Source organism: Mesitornis unicolor, unplaced genomic scaffold, assembly GCF_000695765.1.
Source record: "Mesitornis unicolor isolate BGI_N332 unplaced genomic scaffold, ASM69576v1 scaffold2965, whole genome shotgun sequence".
In the NCBI taxonomy this organism is placed as follows: domain Eukaryota; kingdom Metazoa; phylum Chordata; class Aves; order Mesitornithiformes; family Mesitornithidae; genus Mesitornis; species Mesitornis unicolor.
In genome coordinates this window covers 37,729-59,305 of record NW_010187323.1, presented here as the reverse complement: position 1 = coordinate 59,305, position 21,577 = coordinate 37,729, and the positions used below count along the sequence as shown (strand labels likewise).

The window sequence follows — 21,577 nt, the reverse complement described above, 5'->3', positions numbered from 1 at the left end:
TAAAAATATATTATGTTGTGATAACACTGAAATTTGTGAGCAATTTATTTGGATGACCCTGTGATTGACATTTGGTTCACCTAAAATGATACAGTAAAGGAATTGTTTCCGTCCATACGCATAATAATTTGCTTATGTTTTGATTGGAATAAATACAACCCACATTTGTGGAATATGGAAGCACAGGACTGCTTTTGCTAGCGGATAAATATATTTGTTTCATATGATCTACCAAAAATACTAAAAAAAGTGGATACATTCAGAGATACAATAAGGAATTAAAGATCTATCATCATCTTGTGTTGTCTTGCATAGCCAGGAAATAGATTTATTAGAGATTCTTTTGTTGAGCTTAAAAACTGCAGTTAAATCAGAGCATCCCACATGCAAGCCTGATTTTTCTTTTTGCCTGCTTCAGAGCCCTATATCACATTAGCTACTGCAAGCCACTGGCTGGGCTTGTGATGCATTTGATACTCAATCCACTTACTCTTCTTTTACTTTTTCTTTTTATACCGCCATGTGGCTTCTGTAAAGGTTCTGAGCTTTCGATCACAGTGAAAGCTGCAAATGTTGAATCCGTGAGAAAGATGTCTGTCATCTTCCCTGTGAGAGTACCAGTGTACTTTCAGTTTATGTGCGCTATAAACCTTCCACTGCAGTTCACCAAATTTCACGGCTAGGTATCTGAACATCAGTCTTGACATTACATTCCTCAGGGATTTATTCCTTCTCTCAAACATGCAAGCTTAATTCTTATTAAATGTATTGCGCATTACCTGTTTTGATGTAATAGTACACATCCAAGTCATTACTATGATGGGATTTAAAGCATTGTCCTGAACTTAGCAGTCCCCATCACACATCAGTGAGTAATGTGGTTTTTTTAACGAAATCTTTCTAGCTGTAGTCTATGGCTTTGGAAAATAGTAGGTATTGGAAACTTAACACGGTATCAGATACAGTGAAGACAACTATCTAGTAACACATCATGTGTACATTGCACATTCTATTCAGTGTATCTTCAAGTACATAACTATATCCACTGTGCTTTGCACATTTTCTGCACTTTTCAGGTATCACTGTGTTATCCATTTTTCCCCCCCCCTGCAAGGACAGTTGTGGTTATGAGTACATTTAGGCACCGCTGTATTACCTAAAGAAGTTTAAGGGCATCCATTGGTGGTAGAGGCAGAGAGGAACATATAGTAGGTAGTTAGACAGCTACAGCGCAATTGGCATGAGCTATGGTTTAAGGAATGAAATGGGGTCTCCTTCCTACCTGATAGTGCTTGCCCTGTCTTGGTTTGGTACCCACCTCAAACCTTGCACAGGCTCCACTGCAGATTTGGTAGAAACAGCTCTAGTTATGCATGCCTATACTACTCTTGGGCCTACTGGACCCCTTCTGTTTAATCTTTTGGCAAGACCCCTACTACTGATTTTGTGAAGGATGGAAGGACCTATGTCAGATGCACGGGATCTGTACTTCAACTCCACTCTTCCAGCACAATAATGGAGGAGAAACTCCTCTTCAGTAGGTACTCCAGCCAGTATCACCACACCTTTCTCCATCCCCTCGGTTTGGGATCACCTGAAAGGCTTCCTGGACTCCTGAGAGCAAAAGGTTCCTGTGGACCTGTGTCTTGCCAGATTCAGTGTTGCATTAACCCCATGCTTTGCTAGCATTCTGGAGAAGTCCTTCATAGGCCAAAAACTTAAACTGCCAGAGATTTCACAGTGTAGGAAAGTTTTGTCTCAGGGCATGCTGTGAGCAGCCTCTCCTTGGTGCTTTCTTTCATCTCTTTGTGTCAGTTTTTCAGCGTAGTCAGCAACAACTGCATGAAATGGTGATCAGGTTTCTTCCAGACTTGAGGGGAATAAAAAAAAATAAATGCATGTAGCTTATTTGTGGCAGAACTGTTTTACATAAAAATAGTCACTTCTAGATTGCTGCTTCTAACTTCATGACACAGAACCCATAAAGCTTGGGAATTCTGAGGCGGCAGAGAATTCTTTTCATTTAATATTAATGAGCACATTGCATGACTGTCCTTTTCTCATACTACTGCTATTTTGAAGGCACAAATAAGACTATCACTTACCATGAAAACTTTGCATTGCTGTTATGATGATGGTTATGGAATATTGTCCAGAAATACGTTATCCATTTCAAGCCAAACAGATGTTTCTGAATACCATTTCCTTGAATGGAGGGGTGTATCTTTAAAGCAGTATGGGAATTCTTAAATGTCAATAGACCCACAAAGACCCACCGTAGTTAGTATGCTCCAATGTAACTTGAAAAAGGCTATAATGAAGTTTCAGCATTTCAGCGAGGAAGACTTTATGTCTTTTAATTACTTAAAAGCATAAAAGATAGTTTGAGAAGTCATACATCAAGACTCCTTTTGGAGTGTTACTTGCATGACACTGTTCTAGGATTTAGAAATATCAGTGAACTTGTTGGCATTTACTCTGTTTATTGTTTTATGCTTTCTTCAGCCTGAGGAGTAAAACCAGCCCAGTTTGTGTCCTTGCTCTTTGGCTGGTTTCACTCTCAGGTTCCACGCATTAACACAGTTGTCTTGTGTTTTGCATGTAAATAATGAGGGGGAAATTACTGCAATGAATCAAATGAGTTTTGCAAATAACACGAACCTTTTATTTTCCATTCTGTTTGATATACTTCTCCTTGATAGTGCTCTCATCCCACATCCTCCTCTTCCCCTCTTTATTTACAAATCTAGAATTTAAACTTTAGAACATCCAGAAAAAATTAAATCCTGAGAGGTGCTGAACATTGCTTACAACTTGCTTGAGTGCCCCAGTCTTCAGTCAAAGGTACCTAGAGGTGTTCGCAGGAGGTGACCAATACTTCCCAGGGCTGTGCTTTGAAAATCCTTTGCTATTCTGCTTATTGACACGAATGACCAGAAATATTTATGCAAATGTAAAACCTTATACTCACTTTATGCTTAGAAAAGCTATAGAAAAGTACTGCTGAAACCTGTGGAGATACATATACATGTACATAAGTTGACCCAGGTATTACAGAATGGAAAATACTTGCATTAATTTTGCTTTTGTATGGAGTTAACTTTCACTGAGTACTGCTGAAACCTGTGGAGATACATATACATGTACATAAGTTGACCCAGGTATTACAGAATGGAAAATGGAAAATACTTGCATTAATTTTGCTGACTGATTAATTTTCACTGACTGTTCAGTTAGTGGGAGGGAGGGAAAAGCCAAGAGACTCTGCTGGCAGGAAAACAATGGGATTACACTGCGTTTCTAGCAAAAGCAGCCCTGTAATACCAAGCACAAGTCAAAGAATATGAAGTTACATCAGGTTACTTCTCAGAAATGAACAACTGCAAAACCTTTCATATATGGTCCAAAAAGGATCACCAAGCCTTCTTTGCACTGATTTGAAAGCTGAGGAAAATATCCAAATAAATTGCCATTGCCCTAGTTATAAGTCAGGTGAGTGGTAGCCATGGTCCCTAACCCCTTTCTTTCTCCCTCCTTTCTTTCTTCTCTGTGTGTCTCTCTCTGTCTCTGTCTTTCTCTCTCTCTCTCTCTCTCTTTTTCTTCATGCCACAGGGAAAGGTTTGAAACGGAACGTAACAGCCCACGCTTTGCCAAATTGCGCAACTGGCATCATGGCCTATCAGCGCAGCTCCTTAATGTCAAAAGTTAAAAGCCCACATTTAGCAGGCAAATACACAAGACAGAGAATTATAGTAAAAAAATAACTTCTGTCCTGAGTTAGAGCCTAAGAGTGTCACACACGTGGGAAAGACTGCTAAGGCCTCTCTCTGAGTGCCTGTCTTCTGTAGATTTCCGTTGTTAGCCTGTTACCCATTCATTGTCACCAAAAGTAAAAATACCGATACAACCTGGTTCATGTTCTTCATTATACAGTAGATTAGCTTTTGTTCTTTACTATATCAAATGTAACTTCAGTATACAGGAAAACATCACTATTGTACTCTCTTGACTTTAATTCTAGAAGAAAATGAGAGGGAAGTTATTGACAGTATTTCTTTAGGAGGAAGAGGAGTGAGACTTTTACTGTTTTACTGCTGTAAAGATAATTAAGTAGGAGAAAGAGATGAAAAGGAAAACTGACTGAGCCTGGCCTAGACTTTGCTAAATGTACAATATACTTAGTTTGCATAGTTGATTAATGCTGTTTGAAATAAGATATTAGTAATGTGAAGTTGTATTTCTTCAATATATTATACTGGTAGAAGTCATTTGCTGAAACCATTGCTGTAAGTTTTCTGTTGGAAACCTGAATTTGTTGTTATAGGAAAGGCAGAGAGAGCTGTGGTTGCTCAGGATCTGTGAGGAAAATGACACTGTGCTAGAGGTGATTTAGGAGTGAGCAGAATATACAGTACTACTGGTGCACTGAAGTTTTTAATAGCATCTTGTAAGTTTTAAGGAATATGTAAGTTTTATGGGATACGTTGCCCATTCTGTATTGCTCTTGCTTTGACTCAAATTTTTTCTGTATATAGCAGCATGCTTTATCTGAAATAAAAGGTTTTAAAACTAAAATAATTATGTGCCTGTTTTACACAATACTTTATTCTGTTTTAAAATAGTAAGTGCTTCAACTGATTATTGGAAGAAGGAGAGCTTCTCTTCTCTTTCCATAATAGAAAATTTGGACAAAAGGCTTTCCCCTATTGCCTGTAACTCTTACTGACCTTTAACTTATCTGAACTAGAAGAAACCTGACAAAACAGCTGAAAGAACAACAACAAAACTGAACAAATATATTGTATTAGGTGTGAAGGAAAACAAGGCATAATTAATAGATGTTTAACATTTCCACTTGAATAATCTGCATTCTCTGGCAATAATGTATTAATTTATGCCCATGGTGAGGGCACTTGAGACATTGCTGGTGCTTAGAATGGGATCTTTTTTTGTTTCAGCATCACAACAATGCTTTGATTTTAAGCTATGTCAGTCAAGATGTGGCAAACCCATAGCAAAAGCCCCCAAATATTTCTACATTCTGTTGGAAGTACAGCAAGAGCAATGTAATTTCCTTTTCTAGTTTATGCTCTGATCATTAAATGAAACAAAAAGTGCAACTAAATTAAGCTGTTTATGGTTCCCACAGAAACATTTGCTGTTAGCCCTCGACACTCTGCATTAGAAGTCCTTGGTGTTCATTGAAGCAGAAGCTTCTGGTAATACCACACTGGTCTCTGCACTGGTTGACTCTGTTGCAGCCCTGCCTACAGCCCTCAAGAATTTTTTTTCATTAATTTCTATAAACTGCAAATTAGATAACTTTACCTGGTAGCAGTAATTCTGAACAAAGAGATTAGTGCATGAGATTAGATTGAAGCTCTTATGTTCTTTACTGTTTCCAAACATCTGGAAATTATATCAGCAGTCCATACCAGAACAAAGTTCAGTCTAAAATAAAAAATCTAGCTATCATACTTTAAAAAAAAATGGTTATTGTTTAGTATTATTGAAGAGTACCTGAGCACTAGTTCCTTTTAAAATGCATTTCATCTTTCTTAGATAAGTACCATATAACTCAGTAAGCATGCCATTTAATACACAACATTCATTTGTATTTTCCTTACAGGAACACAAACAGATTCTGATCATGCTCTCTTATTAGTGCCTGTGGAAAATCAGCATCACTGCATGAAATAAGAGCAACACTTTAACTTTTCCTGAATGTTGCTAAGATCAAATTCTGGTTCAGAGTGGGTGAATTTTATTTCTATACGAGGAATTTTGATAGGATTTAAAATATCAATAGGCAAATAAATTTGTTTCATAAACTTCAAATGTACCTAAGTAAAAAATCTTCCAGTTCTAATTTTGAACCAGATTAAATGGTTTTCTGAATAAGTGATAATACACAATTCCTATTTAAGTTAAAACATTGTATCCTTAATGTTTTATGAACATAATAGAGATACTATTTGTTTCAAATAGACCTAGTGCATGTACTATAATGAAAAATAAAAAAAATCTAGATGATATCTCAATGTTTACACTTAATGTTATTTTTAAAGGTATTTTTTTAGTATTCCAAAAAGCATAGTTTGATCAGATATGAAATTAATGTAGATGCAATTAAGGAAACCCTTCCCCTTTGCTCTGCTTCAGTGGATTTAATGATAAAAATTTAGTGTGTATAAACCAAGTAATCAGATAGAGAAGTACTTGTAATCCTTTTTCCTGGAGGTTACAAAATAGAATTTCCATTCTTTATATAATTACAGAAAAAAAGTAACAAAAAAATATCTTCAATAGATTCTGGAACTTTTGCAATGATAAAGACCTTTTGTGAGGGTGCCATTGTTAATCCCCAAGGCAGGATTGTTTACTACAGTATATTGCTACTACTTAGTCCAGTCCCCCGTAGAAAAACCTCCCAGGTGATGGGCTTTGTTAATTAAACTGTCAGTCCAATTGTTCTATCCAGTTTCTTGTCTATATTTAGACCAGTAATGCCTTAACTCTATCTCCTCAAAAATCTGCCCTTATGTTGTCATGGCAATCTTCAAGCCCAGAAAATGAATGTTACAGATCTTTCTTTGTACAACTATTAAGAGGCTTTGTTTTTCCCTCCTGAGTAGGAGACAAAGTTTATCTGTAAGGTGGGGAAATTGGGCTGGGTTTGTCATTCTACTACATCTCATTGCTAAAGGCTGAAACAGAGTTAAGCCTGACAGGAAATCATTAACAGCTTTAAGAAACCACTAGCTTTGTCCTAGCTAATGGTCAAGTCTGGCCTGGTTACACCCTATTTTTAGTATGTCTGGGCTTATCTCTCTGTATGTTGCTTCTGATTGATAACCCCATCCTGCAGTGTTTCTTGACCATTTACAGAAGTCTGTTGTTTAGCCTAGGAAAATGAGTCTCAGATAATAACAATGAGGCTTAAAATAGGTTCTCGATTTGAAGACTCGATGAGTCATGTAATTCTTTAAAATAGCACTGATGATAGGCAGGTGTATCTGTCCCATGCTGAATATATTTTGAACTGTGACAGTTCTGCTGAGCAGAGGACAATGGTTGGTGACAAAACTGTCTTCTAAATAGCCTCTGTGCCAAAAATAAAGACACAGGATGTGGATAGTAATATTAACACCCTGCCCTTCCCAATATTGCTAGTAAAGCATAGTGCTAAAAGCATTTAATGAAGATACAGCAAAGCTGATGCCAGTAGGAAATCAAAACCAAAAGGCCTTCCAGGTAAATCTGCTTGTCTGGTTATGACACAGGGAAATGCTCATTTTCTGCTGTGGTGTAAGACTTTTTGATCTAAACTAACCTGTTTCCTGAACACTGCTGCCTTGCCTTCTACTCAAATGGTCTCCTCCTCACCTCCTACAGTGCTTAGTTTGCAGCAGGCATACTGACTGCATGCAGCATGTGTGGATGGGATGTGGCTACAGTGTGGCTTTAGTAAAGCAGGCATGAAAACTTGACCTCTCTCCCTTTCACGCATGAAGAAATTACGAAAGGAGAAAGGTTCTGTGGCTCCTTCCCTTGCCTCCCTCTTTTCCCGCCTCCCTGCATGGGAAGCAAAGTTTTTGCTATGTAATAAATATAGAGGTCGCTTTCTCTTCATTGCAATTTCTCTCTTACTATGCACAGCTGTGTGGAGTGTATCTACAGTAGCAAGGAACAAGTATTTTAGGGACTACTTTACCACTTTTGAAAAGTCTAACTCTTGTGTATCACAGAGCTATCTGAAGCCTTCTTCAGGGGCAGAAGAGGTGACACCAATTTTTAACTTGTGCTCTCAGGTTCCTACAGGGACTAAGTTGATTTTGTGGCTTCCTTTGCAGTATCTGCCATGAGTTTCAGTGACTGGAACTATCATTACACAAATCAGAAAAAAATAATGGATACTTCAACAAATGTTATTTTGCAAAGATAAAAAGCTAGAATTTTGGTATGGTACATGGTAGTACCAGATAATTATTTTCTTTAATCAGTCAGGCTGTAATCTTTATTCTGCAATATACATGGAAATTAATTGGCCAAAATTTACTCTCAAGCACAGTAACATTCTTTGTTCTTCTGCTGCTTATCAAAGCCATCTGGTACCACCAGGACAAGCTAAGGCGTCTGGATCCCTTTCTTCATTTGCCAGAATTTCCAATGATTAGCAATGCCGACCTGCCCAATAGCTGAAAACTTTGTCTATACACTAAGCAGATTACCAAAATCCTTTTGAAAGATGTGCCTTATTTTTCCACAACAGCCCATTAAATAAAAGCAGACTCTTATACGTAGCTTTCTTATTTAAGGAACATGAATGCATTAAAGAATAATGAGCACATCATTTAATATATTCTGATCCCCACTTACCTTTTAGCACCTAAAGAATGACAGGAAAGTAAGAATAGTGAAATAACTAAATTGTCTCTGGAATTCTGAGTGAAACCAGAAGAGAAAATTGATCAAATATTATGTCTGTCTTCCAGGATACTCCTGGAAGTTCTGTGGGAAAAATAAATCTAGAGAGCATAAATTCCTTGTTTTCAAGCTTGTTCTCAGTAGAAGCAATAGATCAAAGATGGTGACCATAGGACATGGTGTATCTACTGGAATGTTATCACTTAAAATTGAAAGCATGAGGCTTCCAAATGAAATTAGCAAATAGCATGAAGCTTTTCTCAAAATAGTTCTAGAGAAAGTAATGCATAAGCTAACGAAGCTTGTTAAAGCTCAGGCTTCAATTCTGTGTGTGGATGTGTGTGTACTGACTTGTATTTAACATCTCGTCTTTACCATCTCAGTCTTCTGTGCATTCCTGTCCAGCACGTAACTTCTGCGTGGGCAGAAATTACCATCACTTTCATTCCCAATGTGTAACCTTTAAGAGTCTCCTATGCATCCTGTAGACGGGTAACCAAAATAGCAGTGCACAATACTACCTTTCTCTCTGACTACTCCTTTGCATTGCTTTCAGTCCAACAAGGAAAAAGCAGTTATTGCATGTAGCAGGCTTTCCAAAGAGCACGTGTAACCCAAAGGTACTCAGTTGTAGTCTGTGGATCGTCAGACTGGCACACAGAGCTTTGCTTAGGGTGAGCTGGAGAGCTGGCTGATAGCATAGCACTTGCACTGCTTCCTTGTAGTCTGCTTCCAAATTGCATTAATGTCAGCAAAATTACTCTAAATACTAATAACTTCCTAATAGTCCATTTCCACGTAAGCATTTGTTGTAGTTGACCCAGAACGTTATTAGAAATGAGAGAGAGGGAAGGTAAGAAAATCCTTAAGAGAATTTATGAAATAAGAAGTAACCCGCATTCTGAAAGGATGACAGCTAGACTAACTCACACTGCTTACTTATTTGGTTCAGAAACTGAATAGAAAAGACACATTAGTATATTTAAGATGCCGCTCCAAACTTAGGATAATACCATGTAGAGAAAGTATGAATTTTCTTAGCATCATTGATGTGTACAAATTAAAAAGTAGCTCTAAGAAACTACAAGCTGAAATTGAGGTCTGTGGATTCTTGTTCTTCTCTCAGCTTCCCCAAATCAAAGGGAAGTAATGATGAGCAGGAACAGTTCAGTGAAAGGAGAATAATTTCCTGGGGTACAATACCTAAACTTGATGTGCACTGGGTTTTTTATAATGGTCACAAATACGAACTTCAAGTCCTGATCCTGTGTTCAGGTGCCCGGTGGCAGATACCTGCACTGTACCAGTGGGGCTATAAAAAGCTAGAGGGAACCATTCAGATAAACCCAATCGCACAGTTAATGCCAAGATAGGGAATAATTATCTGAAATATATCACAGGTCAAATTGCTCCACATACTCAGAATTTTGCTGTCTTTGTTCTTATTAAAGTGATGTGTTTATCAACAATATAAATTGGAGTACACATACTTGCATGCCAAATATCACTAGGTAAATCTTGGAAGTGAGTTAACTGTCACCAACACTGATGCTGATATATTTTCAGCTGCATTTATTATTTGACTGTTATATTTAACAGTAAAGTAGTAGATGCCACTAAAACGCATCCATAGGAAGTATTTGCTTTGATTTTAGTGAGCTGCTTTGATTGAGTTCCATACTTCTTGTTGAGAATGAGTTGCTGATTGTTTTTTCTTCCACTGAATATATGATAATGCTTTTCCTATTCTGTGGCACTGTCTGCACAAACCAGGATACCTTCTGGGACAAATGTATTTTGCTGTTTTGGAAAGCAGACATACTAGTAGGATGTATTGCAATCGTTTTGGCGTGGGCTGCTCACATTCTTAACTACAGTGGCTGAAAAAGAGAGATTAGCTCTTCTGTACCTTTTTTCTGATCCCAAGCTGAAGTTTTAACTAAACCAGCATGACTGTTGTCTTCTGTCCTCTCCAGTTAACTGCCTATGATTTCTTTGTGTGTCTTATCATGTCTTTGTTAAGATAACAAAAATATAGTTTGGGGGGGAGAAATACAAATGGTCTCAGTAGTTTTGTATTCATCTGCCCATGGAAAAATTCTCATCTGCAAACACAGAAAGGTAGAAATAGCCTCATTGGATGAGAAGTGCAGTTAATCCAGCTCAGTTTCCAGTCTCTAACTGTGTCAGTATCTCATGCCTTTGAGACAAAAATGTTTGGAAGGCAATTATGAAATAGCTTTCACAGAACTTTACTCCCATAGGCCCTATAGGAAATTTTTAAAAAATTATTTTGAATTCTGCTTCTTAAACAGAAATTTTATTTGTAGGCAAATATGTTTATGTAAATATAAGTGCATTAGGATGAAAGCTAGTGTAAGCCTAATAAAGACAAGTCCTGCAAATCCACAACATACTACTAGAAAAACAGAATTTCTAATTTCAGTTAATAGAGACTGTAATAATCTGTAAGTCTTGGATAACTATTAGTAACTAATAGATAACTATTTCCTCTTTGAAAAAAGGCCAGTATGTATCTGTAAGGTTTTACAGAAGACTGCTGGATGATCAATACAGGAAAATACTGATAGACTGAATAGGAATATTTATTTAAAAAATCAACAATCTCTTATTAATGAGGGTGAGCTGATATTTTAAATACTCAGTTGGGATTCTGGAGTGCTTATTTCAGTTCTTTGTCCTGCTGTGGACCTTCTTTTTGACCATGAGCAATGCTATTAAGTTTTAGTTCCTCATTTGTCAGTTGAGAAAAATTTATTTCCTCATCTGTCCATTTGACAATGAGAAAAACTGTCTTGCTCCATGAGAATGCAAAGAAAATCAATTGTATGCACTTACTGCTTCAGTACTGAAAGACAGACAAGAGTTGAAGGACCCTGTGATCTCTTGTGCCTGATGTTCATTATGTCATCAGACCTTCATCACAGGTTAAAGGATTGTCTCTACAATATTGTAATGGAACAGAGAGGAGCTATTCAAGAGAGTGTGTCTAAGTCTGTTCTTCTCTAAGGAGAAGGCAGATCAAAGGTGCACAAGCTCCACGTCTCAAGTTACCTGTTACATGTACACTTTTCTTTGGAAATCTTCTAGATTTGGTTTCCAAAAATAAAATGGAATGGGAAAGTATTCCAATGTTCACTACATACAGTTTGGATTCAACAGACTGGTTTACTGGAAACTCTCTGACGTTTCTTAGGGCTCTTTTTTTAGGATCCAGTAGCACACACAAGCTTGGCTTGCAAACAAATTTTACGTTTTGTTACTCAAACTATTATAACTCTTGCTAGTGTGTCTGGGGGAAAGACTCTATTTCTATAATTTCATTCACTCTGTCTTTAAGACCGTATCATGTAGCATATTTTTATGAGAAGGAAATATTTCATAATTTTCACTGTGTAATATACTGTGTAATAGGGGAGACAGTATAATGCATAAGTAAATCTTGTTTGAGGTATGTCCAATGTTTAATAGAATATGTGGGAGTTGCACTGCTCTCCCAGAACTGTCACTGACTAAGGGCCTTCTGTCAAAAGCCATTTCAGCTGGGGACTAAAAAGACTGCAAACAAAAAATGCATTAATATTAAATCTCTCCCAGATAGCTCAAAACTACTATCCACTACTCTCAGTTATTGGAGCAGCCTGTGTAGCCACAAAGATACAAACTGCTCATAATATTCTGAGCCAAATTCTTTCATGTTGTGACGGTATCGACTTCACTGAGCCTGCCTCAGGGACGTATTTGACCCAAAAGTAAAATTAATTCTGCATTTAGTTAGCAAAAATTATTTGATTGTAAAGGCTGGAAATCCAGTAGTCTGTTCAACAAAATGCAAGTATTGCCAGTAAGAGGCACATCTGATCTTGAGCCTTTCTCACTGTGAGCCAAACAGAAATTACTCCTGCTGGCTGGGAAGAGAAATAAGTCATGGAAGCAAAACCATGAAGAAGTATTGTGTGCCTTTGGGTTCATCTTTCCCTTTACTCTTTGCCTTTTCCTTTGCTGTTTTCTGTGGAAGTATGTTTACTATACTTCTCTCTGTCTTCAACCTTCACAACTCCCCTGGCATTTTCCCTCAAAGTTATCCTTGTTGTACAACGTTATCCTTGTTATCCAATGTTGTACACTCATGGAAAAAGCTTCTGTGAAATCCTGACCTCCAAGTCAAGTGACATTTTTCCGAATTCTTCAGTACAGCCACCAATAGTGGAGCAGAAAAGTTTGGATCAGATTAATAGTAACAACAGAGGCCTAATGCTGCTTCTGTCTTACCCCACCTGCCTGCCTTTTGGTCTTGGCTATAATTTCTCACAGAATATTTGGTAACACTGGAAAGAAACAGCTCTTTATTGTTTTCAGGCTGTGACTGTGGTTTTTAACATTCTCGCATGATTATGGCTCTTGGTACACTAACACTTCCCCCAGCACATGCACAGTTTCTAATCCATCCTCTGCCTTGTTTCGTCCTGGCTTTCCTGTACCTGGCGTTCCAGTGAACTCACAGCTTGGTTACCATAAAGACAGTGTTTGGTTTCTCATTGCTTTAGAGTGGTCAATCAATTGATCTCGCTGGGGTATTTATTTTCAAGACAGGTTCTTCCATTCTGACCCTAATAACATTCTTAGTCAGACAGCTACATGTGAGGGTTGTTTCAGTTCTGCTGCTGGGTTTGAAAATCTGGCTACAATTCATGTATCTTGGGGTTACGTTTTAGTTAGAGGTTTTAAAATTTGTAGAGAAAACCTATGCTTAAACCTGGACTTTATAAATTTATTGGAGCTAAACTAAGGAAAGAGTATGTGGCTGTACGTATATGTACATGTATGCAAACACAGAGAGGAATGTATGAAATACTACTAATGATGTGGAAAATACTAAGGAGAGCCTTCTGAACCTAAAGTAAGACAATGATTGGAGCCCAATAAACCCACATAAATTAAAACATGTACTCTTTTTTTTCAAAGGACTTTTCAGAAATAAGGTTCAGTTAGATAAATGAGGACATTCGCTTTGTGTTTTGCGATTTTTAGATCACAGTTAAGAAAAATGTTCTCATTTGGCATATTTCAACTTTAAACATGTTGAAATTCCAGCACAATTCCTGAAATAGGAAAGGATGTAACCCCCTACAAAATTGCTAAATATTGAGACTATCTCAATTACTTAACTTAATTGGATTTCAAACTTAGGCGTCTAAGGCTAAAAGATTCTATTCTTTATGAAAATACCTATGATTAACTTCTTACAGACACATGCTTACAAAAATAACTGATTTAGTGCAAGCAATTGTGTATGTGTGTTTACAGAATAACAGCCTAATTATCTGTCCCTGAAGTTGAGGCTGACTTACTCCTCACTTCAGTGAAGGAATGATTTACTTGTTTCTAATCCAGCTCAGATTGAGAAAACTAGTACTTACTTGGGTAGGACAGAGAACTTTTAAGTCATGCTAAACATATATAATCCCTCTTTTACGAGTCCTTGTTAGCCATTTAACTGCTTATCACTTCATAATATTGGATCCTTGACGACTGCCCAAGGCTGATTATTTTTAACACTTGGAGTGGGCATCAGAATATGTTCCACTGGAATATTCTTGAAATTTTAAGAGGGCATTTATTAAAGAAAAAACTATGCCTGAAATTATACACAAATATACATTGTCTAATTTGTAACTGTTAATTTTCCTTCATTTTATTTCAATATTGAAGCAAAGTTGTTTGCAATTGAGAAGAAGCATACAGTGAACTTGCAGACTTGGAGGGTTTTACTTGGAGTGCTGAAGAGGTTTCTCACAACTGTATTTATGAGCAACCACTCTAGGATGCTTTTTGCAACCAAACATTTCTCCTCAACCCATCATCTTTCTCCCTGTTTTATTGTTGTTGTTCTGGAGGCTTTTTTTGCCACCACCGGCAACTGCGTTTTTCTTTATTCATCCTGTATCCCCTCCTTTCACAGAGACAAGGAAAATGTTGCTGCAGCACCAGAAAACAGGTAATGTTTGCTCTGTCTTTTTGGTTTCCCTTGTATTCAGAGTTTACCTCCACTTTCCTCGTATTGTTCTTACCTCGGAAACATGAAATTTGTACACTGAGCAGATGCTGAATGTAGAGGTTTCAACTAAGTGGGTTTGTTAGACATTTCTTTCTAAAGTAGACTTCAAAATGCTCTGTGAGATGGGTCAGGTGGGGATCATTTTTTTCAGAACTTATAAACCTGAAAAATAAGGAGCTTTTATCAAATGTTCTTGAAATTGAGTGTTATCAGTTTGTGATGGAGTTTTAAGAACCATTTCCACTTTAAACTTTGCCTAGATTGTTCAAGATATTTTAAAAATCTAAATAAGATTATCTTTTTTGTGTTTTAAGAACATTTATATATCAGATTCTTGCACATTTTGATTGATCTTCAATGGATTATGAGGTTCAAAACATAGTATCTCCATAAATAAGTTCTTCATTTCAAAAGTTGTTTTCTCCCAGTGAATCTCACACACTTTGTGGTTACACATAGAACGTATTGGTTTACATTAGTTCATATACTAAAACACACACGTGCTGAAACACGGGTACTTCTGGAGTGAACGTGACCAATTGTTTAACAGAGCAAAGAAATTCCTCTCCTTAGTTTGTCAATTCAGTCTCACTGCTGTCTTGTTGATTCCTGCCTAAACAATGTTCAACCAGTTCTTTTGTTTTGTTTTGTTAGTTTTTTTATAAGTCTGATCGCATTTGAACAAAGGTTACATGGAGTTAAATTCCAAGTGCAGGCATTATCATTACTAATGACACAAGCAATGGCAACTGGCACTTGGAACAATTAAGAAAATTTATTTTTATTTTTAAGTTAATCCTGTCAAAAGAATGAAATAAACCCCTCGATTCCTGTGTAACGACTGCCTATAGATTAAATTGAAAAAACAAGTAACATGTTAGCGTTTCCCTAGCAGTTTCATTTGTGTAAAATCATCTACAGGACTATACAGCTGCTCCACTGAAACATCTTCTATTTTTTAAATTTTTATTTTCTTTTATTTTATTTTAGCAGGAACAATTTCTGATCTATGACTGGTGTTAGTGTCATTCTACCTTGCCTTAATCTTGCATGGTTTGTCACACCATAGCTTTTCTCCACCTCCATTATCATCTCTGCTATGTGTCTTATTTTGATATTCCCAGCAATATGGTTTTCAGATTTAACACAAGGGACTTTTTTAATTATTTAAGCCTTTCCTGGTCTTAAGTAGTAATAAACTAATGAACTGTCAAGATTTTCACGACGACTTCTGCAATATCATGATGATCTCCTATGGCATAAGGAATTTGGGGATACAAAAAAAGGACACTGGATATTTACAGATATAACTCATCTTCCAGGAAAAGAGGAAAGGCAAATAGAGCCTTCATTATTAAACCTAAACTTAACTTGTTTTTTTTTTTTCAATTATGAGCTTCAGCACTTTTGATTTTTTTTTTAAAGGCTTTACTGCACATAAATAATAACTGCTGTCTTAAAGGGGCAGATATTAGCATTCTAAAATGCTGCTTTATTTGGTATGGTAAACAGTAAGTACATATATCTCTGAAAACTGAAAAAAATGAACAAACCTTTTTCTATTAAACCACCGCCTTCTTCTGTGGCTGGAATTCTGTCTCTCCCTCAGAAACCTGCTATTACCTAGGAAATTGGTGACATGATAATAAATACCTCATTTACAAATCCCCTTGTAATCTTTGTTACCCAGGCCTACAGCTACTTCGCATGCGGCACAGTATGTGTCCTCAAGTATTTGGCATCCCCCTAAATCAGGCACCATGGATGCCAACACTGACAATGCTAAGCCAGTGGCCTCCAAGGGGTCTGTGAGAGTTGGAGCGGGTACAAGTCAGAGGGAGGCCAGTTTCGCTGCTGGCCAGAAAGTCCCTCTTACTTCATCCAGTAATCAAAGGTACACTGTGGTGTGTAACTACATAACTGACCTCGTTTGGAGCTTTGGAATGGTTTGGTAATAACAACCTCTAACTCCTTCAGGCAGCAGTGCCCCTTGCCTAAAAGGCAGATGTCGAAGTGCTACAGATTCCAGCAACTTCTAGTACACGTGGGTGTTATGTTTTAAATGGTGCTCCTAAGGATCTCATGTACAATATAGAGACAACAGTCATTAAGCATCTTCTGCAGAGAAATAACAGCTGATATTACTCACTGTATTTCTACAGACATTCCCATATTCAAATGCTAAACTCTTCCATGTTATGTCTTTCTCTAAACACCTCCTCCAGCATATTTTTCTACGAATACTACAATAAGACATAATTTTTGCCTATTCATTTTTACTTTTGTTCCCTGTGTTTTCAATTCTTCACAAGAGATCTGGTGGGGGATGTGGAACAAAAATAACTTCATGCATTACATAAAGGAGACTAAGTTACTGTTTTAATAATCCACTCAATTGTTAGGACAAGAAGCCTCAGAACTTATGACTTTACTGAGAGAAGGAAGTGTAATCTGCACTTATTTTTTAAATGTGAGAGTGCATTTGTTGCTGTGTTTTCTCATTATGGTTGTTAACCATTATTATTCTCTTAACCTCTACTGATCTGTGTTCATAAGTAAAAATCAGCTGAGAAGAGATACGTGTGTTTGTTGTCATCTATGTAACTTACTCACATCATGCATTTTATGTTTGTTACCATAAATATGGAGATGTTTGAGAACATCCATTTCTTATGATTTTCCTTAAAATGCAAAATACTGTAAAGACAAAAATTGTACAGGTTAACTTTATTTAAAAAAACCAACCAAACACAAAACCAGACTCTGTAACATATGTAATAATGAATGATCTGTTTTATAAAGCAGCATTCACATTTATCAGTTCTTAAAATTCTTCTGCACTTGAAGAACTAAAAACAACAAAAAGAAGCCAAAACAAAACAATCAGATAGAAAAGTCTAGAAAGGAGGCAATCTTGAGGAAAATATGTTTTTAAATTGTTTTTTAGATATTTTACTTGAATATCTGAATAAAATTATTTAAATTTATAGTGGTTAAACTAATACTAGTCAAAGTCTGAATTCTTTCTATAAAATGGAGTAGAGAGTTCTTTACCAACTGCATATATTGTAGGTAACAAGATCACCCGGATTTTTAAGGTTTATGTCTATCTACTTCATTTGTATTTATCTCAATTCCTTGTCCTGTTAATATATTCTGCCCTGCAGGAAGGTGATCTAAGACTCTAACATTTTAATTGCACAAAAAGAACTATTACAGACAGCGTGTAAGATATAAAATGTGGTTGTACTTCTTTTCAATTTTATAAGAAATTCCAGTATATTTGCATTTATTTTATTTACATGTGTTTGTCCAGTTCAAATCTGTCTCCACACAGGTCCATGTCCACACTTTTTTTTCTTTTCTTAACTACGTATCACTGTGTTTTGGTTAATATTTTGGAGGTCATTACAACAATTAAGTAACTTCACTGTTTTCTTCTGTTCAGGGTATGAAGCTTTGATCCTTTTGAAATCTGTAGGAAATTTCATTTCAGTGAAAACAGAATGACAGAATAGGTGCAATCCTAGTTCGTATTTGATTTTAGGACAGGTATTAATTTCCATTGTATGTGCAGTATAGTTTCAGTCCTTTCCTGTTTGCCAAATCAAAGATGTGTAAGTACTAAGTTCTGACTTGACACGTTTTAATGTGACAGTTCCAGTAGCCACTTATGGTGGTTCACAGGGTGAAAAAAAATCCCACAAGTATTAAACCTTAGTAACAGACTAGCCTATAATCCAGACCTGTGATGTGCAATATGCAGCTACTTTGCTACGTAATCTATGTAACTGATACTGTATTAGCTAAGCGGAATAATCTACATCGTAATGCAAATGCATCAAGATGGAAAAAACTGATCAGAATTTCCAATGCATATTATGATGGACAAACTTTTGCAAAACTTGCAAAAAATGTGGAGTTTGAAAACCAGATCTAGCAAACAGCGTAAGTATTTTCAGGAGCTCACTTGTTATGTTTATAATTGCAGATGAAACCCATAAGGGAGAAAATACTGATTTTCTGCTATTGTCACAGGTTGCATTCAACTTTGAAATTGGTAGGCGTAACAACCACACTTCCATTTCAGCTAATCTAACAGTAAAATATTCAGCTGAAATAAAAGACACCTATCATTTAGACTACTAAATCATACCAGAAGGTGGAGAGTGGGAGAATGGGGGAAATGGGACAGTCCCTTGAGGAGCAAGGGGTATCACAAAATCTGAAGTACCAAGCACTCATCCTAGGTCCTGAGGAGCGTAATTTGTTGAATCAGTGCTTCTGAGAGAAGCAAAAGAGAATATTAGATAGAATGGCTGAAAGACAGAGAAAATATTTGCATAATGGCAAATTGACATGGGATAAAAAACTAAGAGGAAGAACGTTTAGGGGCTAAGGCTTGGCTGAAACACAGTCGTGGAACTGTAAGCTTTATTTTGTTGTTTGGTACTTACTGTGCTCAGGATGTTTTCATCAAATGTTTGGGGCATTTGTGCACTGCACAAGAAAACTGCTTAATCCAATCATCCTGGTAGGAGTCATTTGCAAGAACCCAGAGATGTGGCAGTACGCTTTTGAGTTAGCTCAAAAGAAGTAAAAACATATAAATTTAAGTTCTTAATACCACTGCTCATGGACAAGATGACTATGTCATGTACACTAATGCCCTGATTTAAAAATATATATATAAATAAATAAAAAGATGTATTAGGATAACTACTAAAGAAAATGAATCTACAGCACAATAACACGGCATCAAGAAAAATGTCCCTTATGACTGTGGGGCATATGTTTATATTGTCACTGAAGTTTGTGTCCCGAAATAGTATAATAATCTGAAAAGCAAATTGCAATTAGTTGTTTTTCAGTGGCTTATTTGTTCTGTGGGTAATAATTAATAAAATCCACAGTGGAATGTGCCTAAACACGAAATAAAGCTTTTGTCTTTTCTTGTTTCTTTCCCTGCCCCCTTTTAATTTTAAATGGCCTGGTGATTTCTGTTAGGTTTATTGGCGTGAATAATGTATGTCCATATTATTATTTTTTGTTGATACTAAGTTCAGCAAAGAACTTGAATCTTGTAAGTCCACTTAATGATGTTTTCCTCATTTGGTGTAAGGGCTCGTGGAAGACAATAAACTGAACCTCCCAAAAGATTGGTTCATTTCTTAGCAGTGGATGGCTTTGACTACAGTATCTTGCAAAGCTGTCTAATATGTGACTTTGCCCCATTTGTTTGTCTGTAAGAGATGTGTCATACTTTCTAAATCTGAGTGAGGCTGCAAGGCTGAAATATGTTACCGAGCAATCTGATAGCAAATGAAGAAAGACACTGCCAGTTTGGTACTAAAATGGCCACAGAATATGAGACTAGATTTTTATTATTATTGTTCATTCCAATTAATCTATTCTGCGATCAAATAAGGAGAAAATTAATTAAACATTAGTATTTCTCTGCTCCATGTTATCTGTGCCACAATAGCACAAGAAGGCCACAAGCATAACAGCTCATGCTCATCATCCACCTGGTTTTAAAACTGGTGTAGTAAAATTTTATGCTACATCTTCCCCTTGTATCTTGCACACTGTTGTATACGTAAAAAGGCATCTTATTTTTCATGGGTTGGACAGTGTAATGTAAGGTGAATTTAGCTCAGGAATGAGCTGACGCTCAATGGACTCCTTTTAAACATCTTTCCACTACCTGTATTGCACAAAACTGATTAAACCCAACACAAAACTGTGCTGACTGGATTTCTAGACTATCAAAACTTACAGGAAACCTGCTGATACAAGAGTATGATAATAGCCTTTAAACTGCTTTTCTTCATCTTATTAAAAAGTTTACTCCTAACATAAACTTCAGCTCTAGGAGTAAATATTGAATGAAATTTATCCAAGTTCAAAGAGTCTGTGACAGGCTTCTTGGGGCCACTTAAGTACCTCGTGCCATGCTTCCTACCACTGGCTTCAGTGGGAGCAGGACTTAAGTGCTATATAACACCTGGGATAAATTTCAGTCAAGCAGGACCAAAACTGCATTACAGTCTTAATTGCACATCTGAAAAGGCCAAACAAATGTCATTTTTTTTCTTTGCATAATTGTGCTTTTCCCTCAGTAACACGGGCTGCTACAATGTTTGCAGGTTCAAACATAGCAAGTTTTGTGCTCTACATTTAAATACGCACCTTCTTAAGATGCTTCTTGTTTTATTTGATTTAACTTGAATTAGCACCCCTCTTGAGCATGCTCCAGTGTCTACCAGTTCTGCCTCTGCTCCTGCATCACATGCTTCAGCTCATCAGCCTGCTACTGCTGCTCAAAATACAGCCAGTCTGATGACGCCACCAGCAACCACCTCAGTAGTACAAGAGTCTTTCTCATCCTCCTTCCAAAGGTAATGCTCTATTGCTTTGTCCTTTTGCAGATACACCCTTGCATGGCTCTGGAGACACTGCATACACATTCTTAAGTTAAGAATGTAGTATGTAAATGCTGTGACCTATTGTACATGCTTTTATATATTTTGGTGTGCTTTCTTATTTTTAAGTATGTTGTTCATGTTTGCAAAGAATTTGCAAAATAATACTGGCCTACAAAGTGTACCTTTAAGTCTGCAATACAGGTTGGATTTTCAGAAAGCAAGTCTAGGGTTAAAACTAGAGATGTTTTTTCACCACTTGTAATAAAATGAAAACAACTCCTTATAATAGATACAGTGACTGAATGAAGGTTCTTTCAATAGCATTTCTGCTGTATGACATGAAATGGAAAATGTCATTTACTCATGTAATTGAGCTTACCATATCACAGCAGATCTCAGTTAAAACATGGTGGAAAATGAGCAGTATGTCAGTAAAACCACACATTTGATGATTGACTTGCTCTCTAAGGTATTAAGTCAATTAATTTCTATTAGATTTATCTAATCTCTTTTCTCTAATGAGATTTAGCTGTAGAGCTATAATGAATTTCAGAGAGGTATGTATTTATAACACTTATAGTACAGTAAGAGTTGCAGTTGTGTGTTAAAAGTTGTCAGTCTGTGAAGAAAAATATGGGATATG

General features: G+C 36.7%; 1 protein-coding gene across 1 annotated transcript in view; it reads left to right on the top strand.

Moving 5' to 3' along the window:
• Positions 1–21,577, top strand: part of LDB3 (LIM domain binding 3) — a gene marked incomplete at its 5' end in the record, with an annotated part of 82,741 nt that overhangs the window by 37,355 nt on the left and 23,809 nt on the right. Inside the window, 3 exons of the mRNA XM_010185387.1 lie at positions 14,411–14,446; positions 16,197–16,400; positions 20,743–20,907. Coding sequence (XP_010183689.1) covers positions 14,411–14,446; positions 16,197–16,400; positions 20,743–20,907 — 405 coding nt within the window. The remainder of the gene's footprint in view (positions 1–14,410; positions 14,447–16,196; positions 16,401–20,742; positions 20,908–21,577) is intronic.